The sequence below is a fragment of the Toxorhynchites rutilus genome, chromosome 3, assembly GCF_029784135.1.
Source record: "Toxorhynchites rutilus septentrionalis strain SRP chromosome 3, ASM2978413v1, whole genome shotgun sequence".
NCBI classification, from domain to species: domain Eukaryota; kingdom Metazoa; phylum Arthropoda; class Insecta; order Diptera; family Culicidae; genus Toxorhynchites; species Toxorhynchites rutilus.
Window position 1 is genome coordinate 138,954,759 of NC_073746.1, and position 26,021 is coordinate 138,980,779.

Sequence of the window (26,021 nt, forward strand, 5' to 3'; positions counted from 1 at the left end):
TTACCAGATTATTAGGAATTGTTGAAACATGAGACAAACATAATACACTGTTTGTATTCATACCATATCCATTGACTAACTTAATGCAGCGTTACTTTTATAGCTCTCAATGTGTCCCACTTAAATCACGATTTCCTCTCTAGCCTGTGGTTATCTATTTGATCCAATTCATTAAAATAGAAAAAAAAGAACTGAACATGTACACCTAGACAAGAAGCATAATTACAGCATGATAATCTGGAACAGGGTCATGATTCAGTGTGACTCCCCGACATTAATTCAAAACTAATTTGAATTAGACTTCTCAAGCCACCGGTAGCAGCAGCTATTATACAATCTACCAAAGGTTCAACGGGGTGTCCCGATCCAGCCTCGCCACCAGCTGACTATCAGCGGTAATAGAGCCGGCTGCATTCATTCAATGTTTTATGCTGCTTCGACCAGTGATCGAACGACCTTTTGGTTAATTTAAACTGATCCATAGCGAAAGCCATTTTTTACCACCACAAACTCAGCTGGAATCAACAAAGGGTACCCTCGCAGAGATTGTACCGCGCTTGCCGCAGTCAGAGACCCCTCCGATTTCGTTGTAACGTTGGGGCGAGAAACCGGGGCAGGTCATTTCGCTCGATACCGGTTCATTTTCTTTCGAGCCTACCAGCCCGACTGCGGTGTTCTGTTTTGCGGTTTCGAATTCCAATGCATCATCCTTTCACCCTTGGCGCTAGTAACCTGTTATCGGCCCGACCCATTCAGCGGCCACAAAACTCGTGTTTCTTACCCATCTGGGTCAGATTAATTATGTACTCCCGAGGCTACTCAGACCGGCTAGGGCGTGTGTACGGGGCAGCAATATGAAGGCGCACTTGTCCTCCACCGAGTGGGGTGGTGTGCTTCTTTCAGTGTTTTCAAGTAATCATAGGCCATGAACGGAGTGCACGAAGCTCGCGCGAATATGCACACATCATTTCCAGCGAAAATGTCATCGACAGTTTCATTCCATTGCTGTGTCGAATACGAATGTCTCGCTGCATGCAGTAGTAGAATGCAAAATTGCGATCTGAACGAGGAGCTTTGCGAACTAACTGGCTCAAATGTGCAACGATTCATTTGATTCTAACGATCGGTATAAAATTATTAAATCCGCAAAAAATTATGATATTCATATTCATATTCATGATTTCAGTACAATTATAACAGTACTATTGTGAATGTACCATGTACATTTTGCGAGAAAAGTAGGGTAAGTGACCCTATTATGGAGGAGATATGTCACCAATTTGCAGTAATTTGCGAACAAATACTCTATTTTAGTTTAAAAGCATACAAAAGTATACTTTTTCTATGTATGTGTTTCAGTGTACCTATTATGGTAATAGTCGGTGTCACATGGAAAAAGTATTAATAGGATTCAAATAATACTTCGATAATTATTAATAAAAAACTATGACTCTAAATCTTTTTCCTAGTATGCAATAATATGTCATTGATTCTACACTCTACAAAAATTATATGAACGGAGCGCGAAGTCGAAGTTTTTAAGTGATTCTGGAAACGCTGTAACTTTGTGAAAAACCAACGCATGAAGATGTGATGTACATCATTTTAAAGCTTCATTTGAAGCTTCAAGTTTTGAAGTTTGATACTTGAATGCTTCTATTTTTTTGTGTGTAGGTGTAGAGAATAACAATACTGGAAAGAAAAAAAAATCGATTTTTTCTGTTTTTTTTTTTAATTATGTAGATTAACGTAGTGTTTTATTAACCAAGTCAATAGAAAATCCAATTAACCTTATCCATCAGCATTCATTTGATTCCAAAAACTCTACTGTAGGTTATTTTACTACAGGAAAATGTTTTGATAGAATGAAAAATTTCCCTTTTCTAATGAATACTTTTTCAATAATACGATTATTCCCAAATCAGAATGCAGTTTTGAAATTCAATAAATTCTATACAAGGGTAATTATTTATTATTAATTATTCGGTAATTTTTACCTAATGTTTGCTTTGATCGATTCTCTTAATTGACTTTCTCTTACGATAACTATGGCTTTCCAGACAGATTTTGTGCCACATAATTCCAATATGCAAAGAACATGAACCAATTATTAAAATTAAAAAAAAAACTGAGATCTTCCGGGATGATAATCTGAGAGAGTTATTGACTACAAATCAAAAAAGGATTAACAAGCATTACAAGTTCCGGTTATGATTTATCTTCTGTTAATGAGAAATTATAGTTTAATTTTTTCTAATATCCGGTATCCGGCCGGATACCAAATATGGACCGGATAGGCAGGATACTGAATATCCGTTTCATCTCTAGATTAGACTGTTGTTATGTGCTTCCCGGTTGTAAAATAACTGCCGGCTCATCATTGCTAGGTCTCTCTGCTAGCTGACAAGAGAATCACAAAGGCGTGTGGGTTGTGATGAAGTTTTCGCTTCTCTTCAGTAACTGAACAAAGGGTACTAACCCATTCATCTTCTTCTTCTTGGATGGCACTTACGTTCTCAGTGGAACTCTTGCCTTCTCAACGTATGTATTTACTTACGTCATTTTTGTTACTAATACTTAGTTGAAATTTCTATGCCGAAAATACGCCTTGAATGTATTCTGAAGTAGCAAGTTCTAGAATACGCGTGACCGCAGTGCAAGTCGGGAGAAATTTCTTCGACGAAAAATATCCCGGCCAGAACGGAAATCGAACCCGAACCCCCGGCATGATAATGTGTGACGCTAACCACTCGGCCACGGGAGAACATTTTTCATCTAAGGTTTAATTTTCAACAGAGTGGATCAAACAAATATGCTTCGATCGGACACGCATAGTGCTATTTCACAACATTATCGAGCGTTCAAAAACGCCCTATGATATGCAATTGCACAGCGTGAAAACGTGAGGTACAACCATAATAGCATAACAACCATATCATAACAACGTAAAACCATAATAGGAACATATAGCAGCTCTGCTTTTCAGCTTTGCAGTGATTTCCTACAACCATAATAGGGACATGCATCTTTCGGTATTGCGATAATTGGCACGTAGATGTGAAATTGAACCAATTATGATAAAACAAAAATACATGTTTATTTCGATTAAATCGTATAAATTGCCCGAATCACAACATCAAGAAGATTGTAATGTATACGTCAACACTGTTTGCATCAAAACAGCCACTTCACAGCATAAAAATCTCATTATTTTGATCGCATACTCCTTAGCAAAATGCTAAGGAGCAAGCATCAATGGGACAAACTATTTTCAAACTAAATTTTTTAACGAAAGAACAATGTTTCGCATGGAATCAAGTACCAGAATCGACAAAGAAGAGATTTCTGATGTTTAAAAATAGTATTAGATTTTAGATCCTTTATAGGATGTGCTTTCTAAACTAACAAAAAACTCACTCGTATTACCATAATTGGTACTATTGCGATGATAGGTACTTCTACCCTACAGGGAATTTGTTCATACAAACAAATATATGATTATAATTTTTTTTCGAGTTTACCACTTCCAAAATAACGCACCATTATCACAGCAACGAATAATTTAACGAATTAAAACATTTTCCGAACGCATTTTCCGCAATTCGCTTCAGTTCTTGTTTCCGAACTTCTGAAGAACTTCTGGTGATGTAATTTTTGTTTTGGAAGAAGAAAGAAGTTACATCAGATGGATAAGGTTCATAAAGATAACTTTGCGAAATAACGCGTTATCACGGTGTAAAGTCTATTAATATTTTTTGTTTTTTTTTCTGAGCGATATCATTGCCGAAAATTCCATTTTCAGACTTGACGTCAAATGTAGAACATGCTGACTGACTGTAGAACATTTTGACTGACAAAATTTACTAATGTAAATAAAAATCGCAGGGGGTGACACGGCCGCATTTTTAACGCAAGACTACGAAATTATGGCATTCAGTTAGCCTATTTACCATATCCCTTATTATATTAGGTTGGGGAAAAAGTAGTCCATTATGTTCGCTTTAGTGATCAATATGTCGCGTAATATAGATCATACGGTTTTAAGTTCATGTTCTTTGTAAAAGTGACATTTCACATTAAATAAAACTTTTGCTGTTTTTTGTTTGTTCCATGCAGTTGAGAGTTACAGTTACAATGGAAGTCAACAATGTGAAAATTCGGTATATTTTACACTTTTTCTTTTATAATGGCGCAAATGCAAGCCAGATCGCTGAATTGTGAATGGAGTTTATTGTGCCGATACTGTAACAGATAAATGTGTGACATTTTATTCTGACGTAGGCATATGTGTAATATGCATTTGACGTTTGCATATTACACAAAATCGTTATTGTCATATGTGTCGTACCAGTATATAAGAAATTTATTCAGCTTTTTCTTTGTTATACGACAAACTGCGAAATTATTAAAACAAGTAGACTATTTAACAAATAAAGTGGGTATGTTTTTTAGACTTTACTCGCTAATTGTGCTATGGGGGAAGAGCAACAAACAACATGTTTGCGTACAATTGGGACGTTAGCCTCCATGGTAGAGACAGGCAAACCGTTCACAAACGGTACGAAAGAATACGAACACGAATGAATATAACGAAACCGCTTGGAGAAAACTGGAATAGTGACGATATAGTCATTCAAAAGCAAAATACATAACGCGTGAATTATTTTGTCAAGGTATGCTTAATTTGGAATCCAGAATTAGGATTGATTTCATCATTGCAATTAGATTTGATTCTCAGAAAAGCTTCCAATTTATTGTTTTCAAATCATTTGTAATATTAGGTTGTGGAAAAAGTTATCCATTATTTTCTCGGTAGCTGGCTTTAGTGAGGAATTTTTTTTTATTTAAATCGTTTATTTTTACAGGCTCAGTTACATAGGTTTAAAGGAGCCGAACTCCTTACTGTATTGTTACTAGTATATATACATTTTTCCTTAATTCTAATGTTAATAATATAGGAAACCGATTACTCGCGGTCGACTCGAGTTTAGAAGGGTGACATATTTTCTTCAGGAAAAGGAGGGGATATGAGGATATATTGACAATGATCACACTCACACTCTCAATCACACTCATCACACTCAATTCTTAAACCTATCTTATATCTAATATGTATTTACATTTCATCTTATTCTTAAGAAGGGATCCGATCTCTCACAAAGGAAAAGGAAAAGGAAAAACTAAGGGTATAAGGACAATCACACACGAAGATCGATAGCTTTAAGGAATACATATATTTGGGACATGTAATCAAGGTCTAACCGAGCCAACACGTCTCTCACCGGCACCATGGGCTGCCTTCCTCGGGCCCGAAGGGTGTCTTCTAAATTCGATCTGGTGACAAGATACAGCTCGCACGACCAAACAACGTGCTCGATGTCGTGGTAACTTTGGCCACAAACACAAAGATTGTTGTCGGCAAGATTAATACGAAAGAGTAGCGCATCTAACGAATAGTGATTGGACATGAGTCGGGAGAAGGTGCGAATAAAATCCCGACTCAAGTCCAGACTTTTGAACCATGGTTTGAGGCTAACCTTAGGGATAATAGAGTGGAGCAACCGGCCCAATTCATCTTCGTTCCATTTGCGTTGCCAGTTAACTATGGTATTTTTGCAGACTAAAGAATAAAATTCATTGAAGGCGATTTGACGCTGATAAATATCGCCTTCAATTGCACCTACCTTTGCTAATGAGTCAGCCCTCTCATTACCCGGAATTGAGCAATGTGAAGGGACACAGACAAAGGTAATGACATAACAGCGTCTGGATAAAGCACTCAAAATTTTTCGTATTCTCTCAAGGAAGTACGGCGAGTGCTTTTCCGGCCTCACTGAACGGATAGCTTCAACAGAGCTAAGACTATCCGTTACAATGTAATAGTGTTCAACAGGTCGTGAGGCAACGCTGTCCAGCGCCCAGTGTATCGCTGCCAATTCAGCAATATACACTGAGCAAGGATTCTGAAGACTGTGGGAGGTGCTAAAAAATTCGTTGAACACTCCAAATCCTGTGGACTCATTCATAGAGAACCCATCAGTAAAGTACATATTATCACAATTGATATCCCCATACTTTGCATCGAAGATCGTTGGAACGATCCTCGATCGAAGATAATCTGATGTTCCATGGATATCCTGCTTCATGGACAGATCAAAATGCACAGAGGAATTGATGTAGTCAGGAAAACAAACACGGTTGGGAATATACGAAGAAGGATCAACCTGCATGGAGATGAATTCATGATATGGACTCATGAACCCAGATTGAAAATTTAGCTCGATCAGCTGTTCAAAATTTCCGATCACCAATGGGTTCATAACCTTACACCGGATGAGGAACCGAAGAGATAATAAATTGAAGCGATCTTTTAGTGGGCGCTCCCAAAAGAGTCTTCGGGACAATTTCAATTCCAGAAAGAACGACTGGAACAGTTCTTCGAACCTCCTTTAGCCCCCACAATTCTTTGAATACAAATGGCATATGGTCGGTACTTGCAGATTTTGCGACCGTGGGACTCCTCTAAATTTTGGTTCAGTGAAATAGCGACATCGATGATGGTGACATGTCGGTCGCTCTTGTCGTATACCATAATATCTGGGCGGTTGTGGTGGATCGAGAGGTAGGTCAGAACAGTGCGATCCCAGTACAGCTTGAAACGGTAATTTTCCAGGACAGGTGCAAGCGGGTACCGGTAGTTTGGTACGTTGTCTTCCAATAGACCACATTGGAGCGCCAGTTGTCGATGGACAATGCAGGCTACGTTGTTGTGGCGCTCGGTGTAGGCTGCGTTGGCCAAAACGGGACAGCCTCCCATAATGTGCTCTATGTTTTCACCTGATTGATGGCACATCCGGCAAATATCATCAACGTCTTGATGCCAGACGTACCGCCTGCAGTTTCTCGTCGGCATTATCCTGTCCTGGATGGCTATCATGTCGGCTTCTACTACTGAAGAGAGTTCACCACGCGTTAGCCACAGATTAGATGCGGCCTTGTCGACGTGTGGCCGGTCCAGTTGATGGGGGTGGGCACCATGCACTGCCTTCTGCTTCCAAGCTGCAATCTTCTCCTCCACTGTCTGCAGATTGCAGTTGAGTTGGTACTCCGCTTGCGCCAAGTGCAGAGCGCTGTATCCTCTGTCGGCGGCGCAGACAGCCCGATATAGCGCGTTTTGGTTGGCGCGTTCTGCGAAGTACTCGCGCAGTTGTCGTACTTGGGCAACATATAGTGCAGATATGTCGACGATTCCAATTCCCCCTTCTTTGCGTGGTAGTGACACTCTCTCCAGTGCCGCTTGAGGATAGTGCATTCCGACTTTTTTAAATGCTTTCCTCATCCTCCTCTCAAGGTATTCTAGGTCAGTATTGCTCCACTTGACTACTTCAAAACTGAAGGACAACAGGGGAACCGCAAAAATGTTGATCGCGCGTACCTTGTTCCCCGAGTTGAAAATCCTTAGGACAGAGTTCACTCGACTCAAGGGCTTGTCTCGCAATTCCGTCTTGATGTCGGCGAATCCCGGTGAGCTATCGGAATCCAAGATAATTATAAGATTCGCCTCGAGCCATGTCTCTTATCAACTCGCTATCATAGACCTCGTAACCTCCGGTTTCGGTGAGCTGTCCTTTCAGCAGATGTATACAGTGGCACTTGTCGAGGCCGAACTCCATGCAGATGTCCCTGCTTATGTTTTCGACAACCCGGATAGCTACACCCAGACACTGACGTGAATCAGCGTAGACCTTGAGATCATCAATGTAGAAGGTATGGGTCACTTTTTCATGGGCGCCGTCACCATACCTTATCTTATAGCCATGAACGTTTCTTCTGAGCGTCCTACTGAGGGGGTTCAGTGCCAGACAAAACCAAAGCGGGCTGAAAGAGTCGCCTTGAAATATACCCCTCTTTATCTGCAGCGTTCTAGACTGCAACACATCCTCCCCATCACTGAGGTGCAGAGATATAGATATAGATATAGATATAGACCATACTTAAGTTCCGCTGGTAATATATACCATCTGGCGATGATGGCCTGGTCTTGGCAGTCATGCGTATTTGTCGTATATATATTCTGCTCTTCTTGTGTTGCTGTCTTTCGGGAGGAGGAAGGTGACGCCATGGGTGGCGAATTCAGGTAGGTTGTGTGGATCACGCAACACCTTGTTGAAGCACTCAGCTATCTTTGGATGTGCGACGGTCAGCTTCTTGTGCCAGAAGTTTTGAACAACATCGGGGCTTCGCGGACATTGTTCTCTACGACGATGATAGCTGGCATCTCTCCAATTCCAGCTACAACTCTCCCCCTCCCGTCTTAACCACATTTTTAATTTTTTTCTTGCAATACACTGGATTTATTGCAAAACATTGTAAAATTGAAAAACTTCCAGAGTGATAAGAAATTGGGATCAAGAGAAAATTGTAAAAATCGATTGCAAGAGTTTTTCGCCAATAAGGACCAATACTTCTATGATAGAGGCAGTGGGGTAGCGTAACTGGGTGACAGTCGGGGCAGGTTTCTAGCGTGTCACCCCTTCCATAATACTTCGTTATTAACTCTTTGTTTTCGTTTTCCAATGAAGGATCAAATTTACAGAACCAAGAAACGTATTTATTATAATATTAAAGAGGGCGAAAAAGAAATCACGAAATCTTCACGCGTTGGTCACTGGGACCGACAGTTTTTTTTTATCCCATTTGAGCTATTGAAACAAGTTTTCATGGCCACTAAACGATGAACATCTCTCGTAGACCTTTTATCTTTCGAGTAAGACGTCGTGCACAAATTACGTAACGCTAAAAATCCGGATTTTGTAACCCCTCCCCCCCTACGTAACGCAATTTCCTATCTCTAATACACAGAAAGTAACGCAACCACGACCCACCTCCCCCCCACCGCTTATCGCGTTACGTAATTTGTGCACGACGCCTAATGTTATTTTCATACAACTTCGTTTATCCGGTAGAGATTTTAACGCTCAAAACTTTGTACTCCGATCTCCTCGTTCTCGAGACTTTCAAGTTACACCCCAGTACAGAAATGAAAGACATAGTATAAGAAAAAATAAATATAAAAAACAAGAAAAATTCTATATCATGGTCTTTTTTAATAAGGACTTGTTTTGTTAAATAATACCATACATAACAACCGGTTACCTTCATTCAAAATCATGTTTTTTTTTCAATACAAATTACTGTAATGGGTCATGGGTGTCACCCCTCTAAGGTCCAATAAGCCATCAGTGAATAGCTTTTTCTTGCCGTAGAAATACAGGAACTTATTTATTTTTTTATCATTCAAAATCTGAGCAATCAATTACATACAATTTGAAACTATCCCCCTCATCCCCTCTTAAAGTGTCAACATAGTATATAAAAAGCCTATTAATACTTCGAAAATATTGTAACAAGTTTTTATTCGTTTCTCTAAAGGTGTCGGTTTTATTTGACAAGGTGTCGATCTCCCATTTATTTCACCTAAAACAATCAATTTTTGTATTCTATCAAAATTCGAGTTCCACTCAAATCATGATCAAAAGATACTGTACTGTAGATACTGAAGTCGAAGAAACATGGAAGGTCTTGGAAATATGTGGAAAACCTTAGGGTGTCGGTTTTATCCTGATTTCCTCTAGTGGTTCACAGATTTTCGTGAAAAGTGGTACACTCTGCCAACTTCTATAAGACCACCTTGATTATATTTAGCAAGCAAAACAAGCAGTTAAAATTTCAACAAGATACATTCATACATTATTGAATGCTTAGAATAAAGTATATTTAACGTAAATTTCGTTCAACCGATTTGTTTGTTTATTTATTGTGCTTAAATATGATAATTTCAGCTGTCAAGTTTCTATAAGACCATTTCACAATTCATATGTATTATGAATGAAAATTCCAAAACTATTGCTTGATTTACTTGTCAATAATTGTCAACCTTGCCATTTTGGGCTAAATACCTGGAAAATTCCTGTTGACATAGTATTTACCAAATTTTTTTGAACGGAATTCTCGATATTTTTCCATTGCGATTGCGATTTGCGATTTTGCGAACTTGAGCTCTCCAAACGTGGTGTACCGCTTTCCTTCAGTGTAGATTCTGCGTACAAGGATCCCCCTAAGATTTTCAACAGGATTCAAGACTGGAGAGCGAACTAATCAGTCCCAAAAATTAAGTTTTTTGTCCTTAATCCACTGTTTAGTTTCCTTGCTGGTATGAATAGTAGCATTATTTTGCTGGAATGTGAATTTTTCGTGACGATATCCACGCAAAAACGGTAGGAGAGAGGATTTCAGAACATGTATGTAATCCTTGAATGATGTGAAAGCTATCTTGAGCTTTCCGGTTGCACAGAATCCCGCCCTAACCATGCACGAGCCTCCACCAAAATTCTTGGTTGCAAAATACTGTTCCTCCTTCCGTAAATCACGCCAGTACCCGTTGAAACCATCCAAAATGATTTTTTTCGTCACTGAAGATAACCTAGCAAAGTTAAAAGTAAAAAAATTATTGTTGAACTATTCATTATGGTATATAGCAAAATGTATTCTTTCGAAAACGTTCTTTGTCGTGACATACCATGTCCCACTGTTGATTTATGTGAGCTTTGGCAAAACTCAGGCGTCTTTCGATGTGAGATGGTGTTAGATTAGGAGCTTTAAGCTTTTTAGCCCTCTTTATGTAAGGACTTTTTGCCAAAATTTGACGAATTGTCGCCCGTGAATTATTTAGATTCAAAGTTTGCATTATTTGCATATGCGATTTTGAAGTATTCGAGACTGTTCTAACTATTTCCCGATTATCCCGGTCAGGAAGCTTCGATTTACGTGGAGCTCTCTTATTTTTACCGTATCCTTGAGGATTCGTCAAATAATTGATAACTACTTGATGGGATCGTCCAACCCGAATTTCTCTAATTCCAACATTTTGTTGGTGAAATGCATCGGCATTTCCCAAATTTATTAATCAAACTAACTAAAAACAACGGAAAACGTAATTGGTGTTATAGAAACTTGACACTTGAAAAATGCAAAAACATTTGTTCACGCTCAACGCTTGCACACACACATATGAAAATCATGCAGCGTATGATAGTTACCAATACAAATACACTAGAATATAAATTGAAGCGTTGTTTGTTTACAATTACACAAAGCAGCCAAGGCGCCTAGAAGTATATCCTAAGGTGAGGCCGTTTCTTCACTAAGTTAGTTAGAAGAGCAGTATTTGAAAACTGTACGGAAGAAAGCAGAAGGGGAATTATTTGCCTGTAGCGTGAAAGAGACTGATCATGAGCGAGCTTCGGCACTAGCTTATTGTGTTTTGTTTACAAACAAAACACAGTAGACTTCCAAGATGGCTGAAGAGTGCTTTTAGCCCACCTTAGGATATACTTCTAGGGGCCTTGAAAGCAGCAAGATCATCACCTGGTCTTATAGAAATTGGACAGAGTGTAGTTACGCTCTTTATCGTTCTTTACCCTGATGAAGAAAAAAACCTCGTGTTTCTTTATTTTTTCATTAGGATGTCCACCTTCATTTTAGGGTGACTCAAAAAATCAACTTTTTTTTCCTTTTTTCCACTTTTTTCAAAAATTCATAATTTTTGAACTACTGGACCGATGATCGATATATCAAATTAAAAGTCTAGTCTAGTCTAGTCTTTCTTGGAAAAATATTACACTTGCGAAAAAAATGGATTTTGTTTTTGTAATTATTGATTGTATTTGTTTTTTGCTGTTTATATATTTATATATTTATTGTTAATATTTGATTCCGTTGGATAGTTTTCTTTGGCAAACGATGTTTAGATACCCATCCAGAAGCTTTCTTGGCGATCTGCAATTAAAATCACAGGATCGCGCGATTTTATTTGTTATAGATTTGGATTTTATGTGTTATAGACTTGAAGGGGTAATATCCTTTGCAAACATTTCAAACCGGAAAAATTGCCCAGATCTGCACTATTTTGAACTGCAGCTATTCCATGCCAAACCGATATAGTGGTTCTCTGGTTTCCGTGAAAAGTGGTAGTTTTGTTCTTCATCGCAAAATATTAGACCCGTGTATTTTTTTTTATTTTTTGATTTCACTTTTTCCCCTTCTTAGAAAATGTCTTTTTTCAAAAATTCTTTTGAAAACAACTTTTGAACTACTAGACCGATTCAGATGAATTTAGCTAGTCAATTAGCTAGTATTTCTCGGAAAAACCATCGGATCATCGGTTAACTTTAAGAAATCATGGCTCCAAAACAAGAAAAGCCTCTCTGATTTTTGGATATGTTGTGTAAAAAAACCTAAGCTTTCAAGACAAGGGATTGCTATGATGACCGTCTTTCCGTAGCCAGCATAGAAACTCATGAGCATAGAAATCATAACCTGAAATTAATAATGAAGTGCTATTCTATCTCTTGTCTTGAAAGCTTAGGTTTTTGTACACAACATATCCAAAAATCAGAGAGGCTTTTCTTGTTTTGGAGTCATGACTTCTCAAAGTTAACCGATGATCCGATGTTTTTTCCGAGAAATAAAGGGTGTGTCACATCAAATTGCATCACGGAAAAAACGCTGTAGAAATTTAATTATTAGGAATTATATCTTCAGCTTTCGCTTATAATCAGATAAGAGTGTATAGATCACGTTGGCCATGCTTCACTGTCAATTTTTAGTAAATTTGGAAAAATGTCGTCGAACGAAAAAGAGCGTCGTGAATTAATCCTGTGCACTCATTTCGAGAATCCGGAATTGTCACATCGGGACATCGGTAAGATGCTGGGAATCGTCCAATCCACGGTCAGCAGAGTACTAAAACGATACTTCAAGAACCTAACCATCGACCGGAAGGTGAAGAACGGCAAAAATGGATGCTCCGTCAGTGAAAAAGATTTTAGACGTTTAGCAGTTTAGACGTGATCCGAGAAGTTCGGTCCGGGATGTCGCCAATAAGCTGAATTTGTCAAGTTCATTCGTCCAGCGGACCAAGCAGCGGGAGGGCCTGCGTACATACAAGGTTCAGAAGGCTCCTAACCGCGACGAAAGGCAAAACATGGTGGGGATGACGCGAACCCGAAAGCTGTACACCGAAATGCTGACGAAGCCGCATTGCCTGGTAATGGACGACGAAACCTACGTCAAAGCGGACTTTCGTCAGCTGCCGGGCCTGTTGTTCTTCTCCGCAGAGGACAAATTCAGCGTTCCGGAGGAGATTCGCAAGCAGAAACTATCCAAGTTTGCCAAAAAGTACATGGTGTGGCAAGCGACCTGCTCTTGCGGAAAGCGGAGGGCCCCCTTCGTGATGACCGGCACAGTAAACGGGCAGGTTTACCTTAAGGAGTGCCTACAGAAGCGCTTACTACCACTATTGAAGCAGCACGAGGGCCCGACCATCTTCTGGCCGGATCTCGCTTCGTGCCACTATTCAAAGGACGTGTTGGAGTGGTACGAAGCCAACGGGGTCACCTTCGTGCCAAAGGAAATGAACCCGCCCAACGCGCCGGAGCTTCGCCCAATAGAGAAATATTGGGCGATTATGAAGCAGGCCCTCCGGAAGAACCCAAAAGTTGTCAAATCGGAGGCGGACTTCAAGAGAAAATGGATTTCTGTTCAAAAAAAAAACTACAACCTGACGTTGTACAGAACCTTATGGACAGGGTAAAGAGGAAGGTGCGAGCATACGGGCTTGAGCTCGAAGTATGAATAAAAAGAAAATGCCAAAAGTTGTTTAATAGTTTTTATTTTACTGTCTAAAATTTTCAAAAGGATCGGTCTACTGGGCGAATTTCTACAGCGTTTTTTCCGTGATGCAATTTGATGTGACACACCCTTTACTAGCTAATTGACTAGCTAAATTCATCTGAATCGGTCTAGTAGTTCAAAAGTTGTTTTCAAAAGAATTTCCAAAATAGTTTTTGAAAAAAGACATTTTCTAAGAAGGGGAAAAAGTGAAATAAAAAAATAAAAAAATACACAGGTCTAATATTTTGCGATGAAGAACAAAACTACCACTTTTCAAGAAAACCAGAGAACCACTATATCGGTTTGGCATGGAATAGCTGCAGTTCGAAATAGTGCATGTCTGGGCAATTCTTCCGGTTTGAAATGTTTGCAAAGGATATTACCCCTTCACATCTATAACACATAAAATTCCTGAGTTCGTTACCCACATAAATTCAACTTTCTATAGCTAATCCCCTGACACGTAATCGAAGTCAATTAATTCGAAAGATTCGAATAAATCGCACCTTTAGAGGCACGCAAACGGCAATCATTTCGACACTCCGATGATCTGTCACAATCGCACAGAAAATTAATTCATTTCGATGATACAGCATCGTGCGGCTTTGAGTTCTAAAACACAAAACGTTCGTGCTCTGAGCCGTAACCAGTGCCGTAGTTGTTCGCCACGTCCGTTCCCACGTTCATAATTCACTGAAATCAAAACGCCGGTGGCAACCGTGCAGCGCGACCCAGCTCCACATTAATCACTCATCTAATCGTTGCGTCGGAGTCTGCATTCGCGCATTTTATGGTAAAGCTCCGTTCGGAACAAACATAAAAGTCGGTCCATTATCTGCTCTACCCCGGTGGTAAGCGCAAGACGATTTTTCTCACCATTGGCTGGATAATGTTCACTCTTTTGCTTACGGATTGGTAAATGTTTAACTTGCGGCGAACCTAATCTAGCCGGCGAGATACGGTTTAAAACCATTTCGATGTTTTGAGGTGCCTAAGTTTCAGTGGTACCGCGGATGTGTCGCAAACAAATCCCACGGTAGTAATGTAGATATCGCAAGACAATTACTAGTTTCTAAAAACGCTTGCTAGGGGAAATAAACAGCACTGATTCACTTCCCGTAAGAGTTCTATTATTTAACACCTAAAAATTGGAAACGCATTCCGCAGAACTTGAAGCACATCATATAACTAATTTCATTTTTCTCTTCCCAATTGTAGGTCCAAAGGAGTTTAATTATCGCGGACACAATTACTTCTACAGTGGTCATGTTCCCGCCCTTGCTGATAAGCGCGTCGACTGGTTGGACGGACGCAATATTTGCCGCGAGTACTGCATGGACCTGGTTTCGCTCGAGACTCAGGAGGAAAACAATCTGATTTTCCGTTTGATCCAGCAAAACGATGTCCCATACATCTGGACGGCTGGCCGTCTCTGTGACTTCAAGGGCTGCGAAAACCGAGCAGATCTGGAACCAAAGAACATTTTTGGATGGTTCTGGTCTAACAACCGCGAGAAGATCCAAAGCACCAACAAGATCCCCAACGGCTGGGGCTACAATCCATGGAGCAAGTCCGGGCACAAGAAAATCCCACAGCCAGACAATGCCGAATTCGACATCAACCAGACCACCGAATCCTGTCTGTCCGTTCTCAACAACGTGTATAACGATGGTATCGGTTGGCACGATGTTGCTTGCTACCACGAGAAACCAATTGTCTGCGAGGATTCCGAGGAACTGCTGAACTACGTGGCTGCCACAAATCCTGGAATTCGTCTGTAATTTTTTAGTGTAGTAAAAAAACAACTTTTAGTATAAGAACCACTCCTCGAGAAAGAAGTAAAATAACATTAATCTACATTGCCAAACTTTCTTCTCACCCTAATCGCTGGATACTATCCCTGTTTAGACCACACTGTTCTGTGCGATAGTTTTTCCACCGCCACGAAATGAAAGCACAAGGAACTTTCAACGTGATGAACTTAACACGCGAGAGATAAAAAAAACCGTCACAAGTAAAGCGACGACGTGGAGAACAAAACTGCAAGCAAAACACACTGCGAAATGTTATCTAAATGTATATTTATTTTATAAATAGTATTTTTTTATATTTTCCCCTGTAACTTCCATGAGACTTAGGATACTGCAAACAAATGATGTGAAGAAAAAGAATAAACGTGCGAAATTGTTACAGTATGAACTATGAGGGAAGCAGAAATTGTTAGACGATGACAACCCTTCAACTATTGTGTCTATAATATCTGTATTAGATCCTTTCAAACAATTTCACTCGATGTGTCCTTCATCAAGGCCAGGAGCCAACAAATCTTTCGACCAGAACTGCATGGTTTCCATCGTTGTCACGGACAGTTGCGTGTAAAAATAAACTCCGTGAAGTGAAAGTGTTCATTCTCGTTTATAAGAGACATGTCGGTTGCCTTATTGTCGAGCGTTTGAACGTTATATCGGTTGCATAATTTCGGACATTTGAACGTTATGTAGGTAAGATGTATACAGTGTATGCGATAATCTTGAATGGCGTTAACGTTCCCTGTGTAACTTTTGCCGTCTCAACGTATGCATTAACTAGCGTCATTTATTAACTCTTTGTGGTCGTTTGTCTGCTCTCAGCCACCATACCTTTTTTACCGTTCTGGTCGTTTGTCTGCTCTAAGCCACCACAGCAAGAAATCCTGCTAATCTTAAATTTTACTCAATCAAGTACCAGTTTATGCTTTTCTTTAATGAAGCTTGAAGTCTAGTGAACCTGAAGACAACGCACAATGCGTTGAATGCATAGGAATGTGAGAATAAAATTAGAACAGCAGAATTTTGCCATTGTTACACTTTGGTGTGATGGAAAAGATTGTTCTTAAGCATCAGTACTACTGTTTGTATAATTGTCTCATGTTGATTGAATAATCGCATAAGTGTCTTATGTAATCGGAATAATATCATGCTTTTTGGTAGGAAACTGCTGACTGGCTGGGACTGTCAGTTTTTAAATAATAAAATAAAAATATATACGGTTTGATTTCAGATGTTTTACAAAATGTGACTGCTTTCTAGTCGAATTGCTGAATATTTTCTATTTATACAATACATGTCTTTGGAAACTGGAACCGACACTGATATTGTGCAAACGCTCTTGATGCGCGCTGGATGAAGAGCGCAGCAAAAAAAAATCAGGGCGTAACGTGTTAAAAAAAATTTAAAAAAAATCATTTTTCACAATCTTGCATGTATCACTGCTTTTTCAAGGAAAAATAATTCCGACCAGTACGACACTCATGCCCAAATTTAATACGACTGCAAAGGTTAATACTTAGTTGAGATTGCTTAAGCCAAAAAACACGCCTTGAATGTATTCCGAGGGGCAAGCTCTATACCTGGGGTTCTCAAACTATTTTGGGCAAGAGACCCCTTTTCTAGAAGTGATACCTCAGACCCCTAAAGTCAAACTTCTTCAATCATACGAAATACTTAGCAATTAAAAAACTTTTCTGTATATTAACCCTTTCTAAGGCTGTGGAAGCTAGGCATGGAATCGATAATCCAAACTTCAAACTTCAGAGAACATAATCCTTACACATATTTACCTTTAATAAAAAATAAACTATTTAAACAGTTGAAAAAATGGTGGCAATATAGTTACCACTGCCTGTTAACTTCAAAAACGCTGTCGCTGCCTTGTAAGCTCATTCAATTGTGCCTTTGAGTTCTCGCACACCGAGTGGACATTGCGCGTTTGGTTTGTGCGAAAAATAAAACAATATCCTTTGGTTTGTGCGAAAATTAAAACAATATTTCTAGTGCAGCTAAAAAACATTTTTTTATACAGACTTACGAAGAAAAAATTGAAAAGATTTATTTTTCATCAACTATTTATTTTTTTTTGAAAAACTGCATGATATTACAGTAGATCCTAAATAGAACGATTACAGTGAAAACTTATCAAATTGTTGCATTTTCAACGAATTTGGACAGAATTTGCTGCCGGTGCTATAAAATCGCCTCGTAAATTAATATCGTAAATTTTTGGCAGCCCTAAAAAAATGGAGTATTGCCAGATATCTTTAGAAGTCTTTGGTTAAGCAAAATATTGAAATAATATTCCAAGCGCGGCGAAAAAAAACTTGTGGGTGACAATATAGTTGCCACGGCCTTATAAAGGGTTAAGTGACTTGACATCATTTTCTCAACGAAATCCAACAAAATAGACATTAAATTCGGTGAAAATCAATTGTATTAAAAACAATTATTAATTCAAATTACTCACAAATACAAATTGTTTATTTGCAAGCAATAAGTGGTTAATTAATTTTTAGAAAATCGCAAAGTAAAGATAAAAAACATCAAAAATCAGTGTGATGGAATATTGGTTCAATATTGGTGAGTTAAACCCCTAAATCTCCACGTTCGTTGATTTTCAAACGGTTTTTTTTTTGTTTTGCCAAAATATTTATAACCACTCTGAAGCCTTTTTAGACAAGGTATGTAGATGAAAAATCGATAATATATTTTTCAACAATGTCCCACCATACTGTATTTCATAGTTGCGTTGCAACCAGAACTTCTGATAGCATTGGTTGAGCTTCTGCTTAAGCTTCTCATCTGCACAGAAGGTAATGAACTCTTTGTGCATTGTCGACATTGGCTCATTCCATGGCTGTGATATTGTAGGGATTTACTATTCATTGAGGAATTTGTAAATTTAGATTATCCTCAATCCTCTTAGTAAAATCCTGATGTAATTTATTAATGTAATGATGTAATTAAAAAATTGAAAAATATTGAAACATGTTTTGGTATCTACTCTGTTACTTTTTCATAAATAGCAGAAAAGTATGGAATTGCTTCGCGCGTTGATAATTAAGCGTTTTGTAAATTCTTTTTCAATCACTTTACTTTAGTTCACTTCATTTAGCTATATTATCCCTTTGTTATCTCTTGAATTAAAATAATAGATGAGTGTAGTATCATTCAAGCTCCAATGAAGCTTCACAAAGCGTTCTCACAATATGCACAAAGAAAACTGTACAGTGCTAAGCTTGCTTTCGCATGGATTTTGACTTAGGATTACGAAATCATTTTTGTACCGGTGTGTAAGTTTTTGCTTCAAAAACAAGAGGTCACGTCGGAGGTGCAAGGTTTTGAGCATCCATAACTCTTTGCCAGCTAAACAAAGTGGTATATTAATCACTTTATTCCAAAGATAAGATCTTTAGAACTACACCCGAACTAGCGTTAGCAGAAAACATTTCATCTTCGGCAGAAATAATGCTTCTTCGTGTGCTGAAGGGTCAAATGAGCAAACAATGAACTGTTTTAAAAACTTCAAAATGTTTGTATTTATAGGAGCAGACATCTCTTTTTTGGCGTGGGACTACGTCTAACCGGAATATATGGGGAGTAAAAACAAAACACAGAACATGCAGGAAAAAATGAAAGATTTCGAATGCTTATAACTCGAACATTTCTTACTGGATCGGAAAGATGTTTGCATCAATTGATAGGGAATATTTCTACGCATCTATCGCAACTAACAAAATGTTATTTTTCAAAAAATAAACAATTGAATAACTGTAAAATATTAGGCGTTATCTAAACGCCCTAACTGCATCGTTTTGATTGGCCCGATTTACGTTTTCCCTAACACAGGCATCGAAACCAAGCAGCCTTGGGGAAATAGACATTGCAAATACATGAAAGTAGGGGGACTTTTGTTCTCATCGAAAAATGTTCCCTAACACAGACTTCAAAACCAAGCAGCGATGGAGAAATCGGCATTGCAAACACATGAAAGTAGGGGGAGCTTTTGTACCCGCCGAAATGTGTTCCCTAACAGAGATTTCTAAACCAAGGTGCCTGGAGGAAATCGGCATTTCAAATTCATGCAAGTCGGAGGTATTTTTGTTCCGACTGAAATGTGTTTGCCTAACACAGACTTCAAAACCAAGGTGTCCGAGGAAATCGGTTTTGCGAATAAATGCAAACTGCGAGTACTTTTTACTTGCTTGCCTTTGTGCAGACAAGAATATGTTTCCCTAACACGGTCTTCTAAACTTAGGAACCTGGGAAAATCGTGCAGACACTAGAAGCGAATGAACTTTCCAGTTTCAAGCAAATTCGCGGTTCGAGAAGTACGTACACTTGAGAGATGTAAACTTCAGAGGGAACTGTAAAATAAAATAATCGTTTGATATTTTTTTTTGTCTTTATTAGAAAGATTTTCAGCCTTAGGCTGGTTCATCAAACGTTTGATAATTCTTCCGTTAATTTTTTTTGTCCTAGGCATCATACCGAACGTAAAAGGTCTGTCATTAAATTTACTCGTAACGAAGAACAATCTATCACAATGCATGAATTGACTTTACATGGCATTTGTTCAATCTTTTTACTCACAAAGCAAATATATTGAATTTAATTGAATTCGGAAACTGTTTCATTCAATGAAGAATTTAATCAATACAAACGAATGATTGCTAAGCTAAGGTAGTCCCACGTCAACCTTGCGGTTATATCATAGATATAACCCACCCATTTTTTTCATCTCTTTCGGGATTGTACCAAAAAAAAGTCCATACGACGTCAACGGGGATCGAACCAAGGCCAGATGAAATGCAAGGCTGTTTAACACGACTACGCTATCCACATAGCTACTAGTGCTGCTGCATAAATGCGTGATAATATTCTTCTGTTTCTTTGATGGCACTAACGTTCGCAGTGGAACTTTAGACTTCTCAACGTAGGTATTACTTGCGTCATTTTTATTAGTAGTACCCAGTTGAGATTTCCATGCCGGATAAAACGCCTTGAATATATTCTGGAATGGCAAGTTCTAGAATACGCGTGACCACAGTGCAAGCTGGAAGAAATTTCTTTGACGAAAAATTCTCCTCGGCCAGAACGGAAATCGAACCCGAACCCCAGCATGATAGTGTGGGACGTTAACCACTCGGCCACGGGAGCACATGCGTGATAGTATTACATCTCATCATAAAATGAAAATGGAAAGTGTTTTCTAAGAGGAAAAGAAGAGCATAAACGAGAATATATATCTTTCTCTGTCTGGACCGTGAACTTGGCTACACGAAAAGCTTTAATACGTGCTTATTTGCAACGTGTCTCCTGTTTCGCTCGCCCAAATTGATCTTATATTGAAATAGAATATATTAGGCTGTCAAAAAAGTCCTGCGGTATTTCCGCGAGGTGTCATTGTAAGCACGTAGTTCTAGTTGTATTCATTGTATCGAGTCATACTATAGCTTGTTGGAAAGGTATTTTTGCGCGCTATAATATAGTCCTTGACAGTGTTTTGTTTGGTTAAGTCGTTCGTGAGTTATAGTGTCGCAAATATGGAGCAAAATAAAGAGAAAATCCGACATATTTTACAGTACTACTATGACAAAGGCAAAGGCAAACCGTTATTAACCATTTGAAGAAGCTTGGATTCACAAAGAAGCTCGATGTATGGGTGCCACAAACGTTGACGCAAAAAAACATCTTTGATTGTATCGACGCATGTGAATCGCTGCTGAATCGCAACAAAATCGACCCGTTTCTGAAGCGGATGGTGACTGGCGATGAAAAGTGGGTCACTTACGACAACATGAAGCGCAAACGGTCGTGGTCGAAGCCCGCTGAAGCGGCTCAGACGGTGGCCAAGCCCTCATTGACGGCCAGGAAGGTTCTGCTGTGTGTTTGGTGGGATTGTCAAGGAATAATCTATTATGAGCTGCTTCCCTATGGCCAAACGCTCATTTCGGACCTGTACTGCCAACAACTGGACCGCTTGAAGGTAGCACTCATTAAGAAGAGGCCATCTTTGATAAACAGAGGCCGCATTGTCTTCCATTAGGACAACGCCAGGCCACACACTTCTTTGGTGACGCACCAGAAGCTCCGGGAGCTCGGATGGGAGGTTCTTTTGCATCCGCCGTATAGTCCGGATCTTGCACCATGTGACTACCACCTGTTTTTGTCCATGGCGAACGAGCTAGGTAGTCAGAAGTTAGCCACAAAAGAGGCCTGTGAAAATTGGCTATCCGAGTTTTTTGCCAATAAGGAAGCGAGCTTCTATAACAGGGGTATTATGAAGTTGGCATCTCGTTGGGAACAAGTCATCGAACAAAAAGGCGCATATTTAACTTAAAACAAATGATTGTAACTAATTTTATGAACAAATGAAAATTCAAAAAAAATACCGCAGGACTTTTTTGACAGCCTAATATATTATACAAATAATATACAAGTATTGGGGAGTAGCGGATTTTTTGTTATTTTTAGGCTCATTTGATGTAATACATCGGGATGCCAAAACATGTGCTAAAAATTAACATGGGGTGTAGGGGCCTAAGTGCAAGCTTGTTATACAGTAATATATTAGGAGCATGTTTGGACTTGAATATCATCATTATTGCGAGTATATGTGTCAAATATAGCACAAGTCAAAACGTGCCTGAAAGACTTGTACACTCAAACACATTTTCTCGACGAACTTATTCACGCATTTTTACTTTCCGATTTTCTAATCTTGTACGAGTTTATGAAATTATGTCGATAAGCCTTGTTAAATTTTTATGAAAAGTGCAAAACGGTCGTGGTCAAAGCGTGGTGAAGCAGCTCAAACGGTGGTTAAACCAGAACTAACGACCAGGAAGGTTCTACTGTGTGTTTGGTGGGACTTAAAGATAATAATTATTTAGGTTACTATCGTATGGCCGAACACTAAATTTAGATCTTCAACAGATCTATCAACAACTGGACTGTTTGAAGCTAGCGATTGGCCAGAAACGACCAAAATTGGCCAACAGAAGAAGTGTTTCGTTCCATCAGGACCACGCAAGGCCGCACATGTTTATAGTGACTCGCCAGAAACTCCAGGAGGTTGGTTGGGAAGTAATAATGCATCCACCATCTAGTCCTAACTTGGCACCGAGTGATTACCACCTTTTTCTCGCATTGCAAAAAATCCTGAGTGATAAGAAATTGGAATCAAGAGAAGATTGTGGAAATCGATCACTATAGTTTTTCAACAATAAGATTTCTATGAGAGAGATATTATGGAATTACCTTTGAAGTGGCAACAAAATATACAACAAAACGGTGGATATTTGACCCAAATCGGACAATCCTAATATCTCAAATAAAGCTTTGAATTTTACTCAAAAATAATGGATTACTTTTTCCCCAACCTCATATATTCTACTAAAAAAATAAGTCATTCTTATGACAAGTCAACTTATAGGAATCGCGTAATACAACTTAGGCAGTATCTCGAAAGTTTCGAATGAGAGCTTGTGTTAATCGATAGGGGTCGATGTTTAGACCTCGTCGACCCCCAAAATCAGTTTTCGTTTGAGTCGACCCCTGGGGAACCCAGATCGACCCCAAGGGGTCGATATCGACCACTTTGAGAAACCCTGCTCTAGACAGTGCAAGTCGAAGGAAATTTATTTGACGAAAAAATCTCCCGGCCAGAACGGGAATCGAACCTGAACACCCGGCTTGATAATGTGAAACTCCACGGGTGCTCATATGCATAATATTCCATTTAATATATAATATATATTCCATTTAATTAAGCGTATGTTTTGGAATGACAAGTTAATGATTATACCTCGATGATTCAGTATTTCAATGCCAACCATTCGGTCTCCAGTTCTGAAATGTAGGAAAACCTTTGCAGTTGTTATTTTATATTCAAAATATCAACAAATCAATATTATACATAGTCAATCATAATGATCGAATTTGGGCTAGTGGCCTCCATTGCCATTTTATGGTGTTGCAATTTTCTGTTAGTCTAATCCTAAAAATAGGAACTAAAAATTTCTATTCACTTAGGACAATCGGAAGTAAACCTTTCGCCATGTTTCAATGGACCTACGGAAGCTACATTTTTAGTCCTTAATTACATCCCATAGCGCCTTTACCGAATACAAATAAACAAATTTACGTCCTCTGGATACGTCAGGATTTCGTTCTAAAATGCCACCAGGCGGGTAAATCGCTGTTTGTTCATCTTTTCTTTCTTTAAAAGTAAGACAAGATTCAAAATGTTAGCAAAAAGCTAAATAAATGCCAAATAAAACTTACTCCATTCCGCGTGACTAGTTTTCACCATCTGAAACACAAGTGACAAATATACTTGTTTTTCCCCGTGACGTGACAGTATCGTGGTATGCATAATAACCCCGAGTTCATCAAAGTTGTCACGACGGATGAACTCTTCCGGATTCTACACGCACGATTGAGCAATTCGTTGAGGACAATTTTACAGCCTTCTTCATTGGTCAAAGCGTATTGGCGAAGCTCAGCAACAGGCATTGAATGAAAAAACTCCAAAACATATGTTTTCTTCGTCTTTATTATGTTTCAATAGTCATCTAATTCAGCCTCCTCGAAATAGAGTAATTTTTGATACTCCAACACAAATAACGAAATTCGAATTTTTCACTGTTATTAATTAAAAGTCAGCAACTGAATATAATTCATGGAAGTATGAAGAGCTATAAAATAACATAAACACGTTTAATCGATTGTGGTTTCATTGGAGTAAGAATCAGAACATAGCATAACTGCATGCTCTAAACAAACATATTTTTTACATTTCATGCAGTTGTTGCGTGTTTTTCGGGTTTTTGATCGAAGAGAAGAATGTATAATGACCTTCTAGATGATTACCAGATGATAAAGGTTCTGGAATACAAAATTTGCATATTTCTAATATTCTTTGTCGCTGTTTTCTTGGTAAACTAAGAATTAATGCCTTTTTAGATGGGGCATAAAAAGATGATATAAAAGGATTTCTAGGAACTTCCTTTTCTTTTACTTGTTTTCTTGTCGATATTGTCCATTATAAAAAATATCCCCGAAACTGTAACTGTTAAAAATTACCATAAGCTACCGATTAGTTTATAGTTTACTGTTTACAATTCTTCCCCAAGTGAAATTCTTTCGCAAGTATGTCTATGTATCACCATTATTTTTAGCGAATAACTATACAAAAGTCAAACATTTATATTTTGCTTTTGAACGTATGAATTTAATGACGAAAAGTTAATATATGGATCCGCTCAATCCAGTTACAAACGGAACTGAAATGAAATAAGAAATGTCCGGTAATGATCTCATGCATTATATTTAATAAATATTCCACGCCACTTACATTAATTTATACATTTCATTCAACAATATTCTAGAATATGGAAAAAGGCACTTGTCCAAAAAAGTTACTCCTATACTCGCGTCGGTGTGTCAGACCGAAAGTGTTAAAAAAGTGACACACGTCCCATTTGTACCAACACATGCGATACGCTAAACGATGACGGACGACGAATAACGAAGCTAGAGAGAATCGCAAAGTCGTATTTTCTGAGAAATGAACGAATTATTGATTTGTCGGTCTGACAGACCAATGCGCGAGTATAGGAGTGTTAAGGAAAATTAACTTCTTTGTATCAAACTGGTATTCAATGTGAGTGAAAACTTTTTTTTTCTTCATGTGATATAATAATCTCATACACAAATTTTATCTGAAGATAATTTGATATTATAATGATAAGTTTAGTGGGATACTAATCTCGTATCCAGATATCGACACCGTACCGTTGTCATCGCGGATACGTTTCATTCCGTTTACGTGACTGTGACTTCGTTTGTTTTATTTCGTTCGGAGAAATATTATATCAGGGAAAGTGGACATTAAAAATGCGTTGCTCAGTGAAAGGCTGCCCGAATACGAGTGAAAATGTTCGCGTTAGCTTTTATCGTATACCATCGGAAACATATTTACAGACAAACTAGTTCCGAATAAGTGTTCCCGTATCTGTGGAGTAAGTACGATGTTTCAATTACTGAAAACCAAAAGGGTTTGCTTCATACACATTTTCAGGTTTATTCTGGTAGAAATACATCGTTACATTTCAACCGGAAAAGAAACCTCGTGAGAAACCGTTATGCCTTCTTCACAATTAAGCCGGTAGTTGACTCAGAAAATTACGGCCATCATCAACACGATGCGCAGATTGCTTTACCGTTATATTCATCACCAGGACTAGCGGATCATAATTAGGCGGATTTCATTCGGTCAGCTTAACTAGCAAAGCTGTTTTCACCGACGTTAGAAAAAAACGTCTCCAAAACAATTCACTTTTGCTATGTATGTACGTATTGAAATTCGCAGCGATGCAATGGTCAATTAAGAAATTGACGGAAAAATGTAGTTCGTTCATTTTATAAGTTTAATTATTTTTGCCTTTGATAACAATACTTTTTTCATAG

General features: G+C 38.6%; 1 protein-coding gene across 1 annotated transcript in view; it reads left to right on the forward strand.

The window, feature by feature from the left end:
* The window catches only part of LOC129778213 (uncharacterized), a 41,897-nt gene extending 25,964 nt beyond the window's left edge, over positions 1–15,933 (forward strand). Inside the window, exon 3 of the mRNA XM_055784957.1 lies at positions 14,953–15,933. Coding sequence (XP_055640932.1) covers positions 14,953–15,515 — 563 coding nt within the window. The 3' untranslated portion in view covers positions 15,516–15,933. The remainder of the gene's footprint in view (positions 1–14,952) is intronic.
* Positions 15,934–26,021: the final 10,088 nt, after the last annotated feature.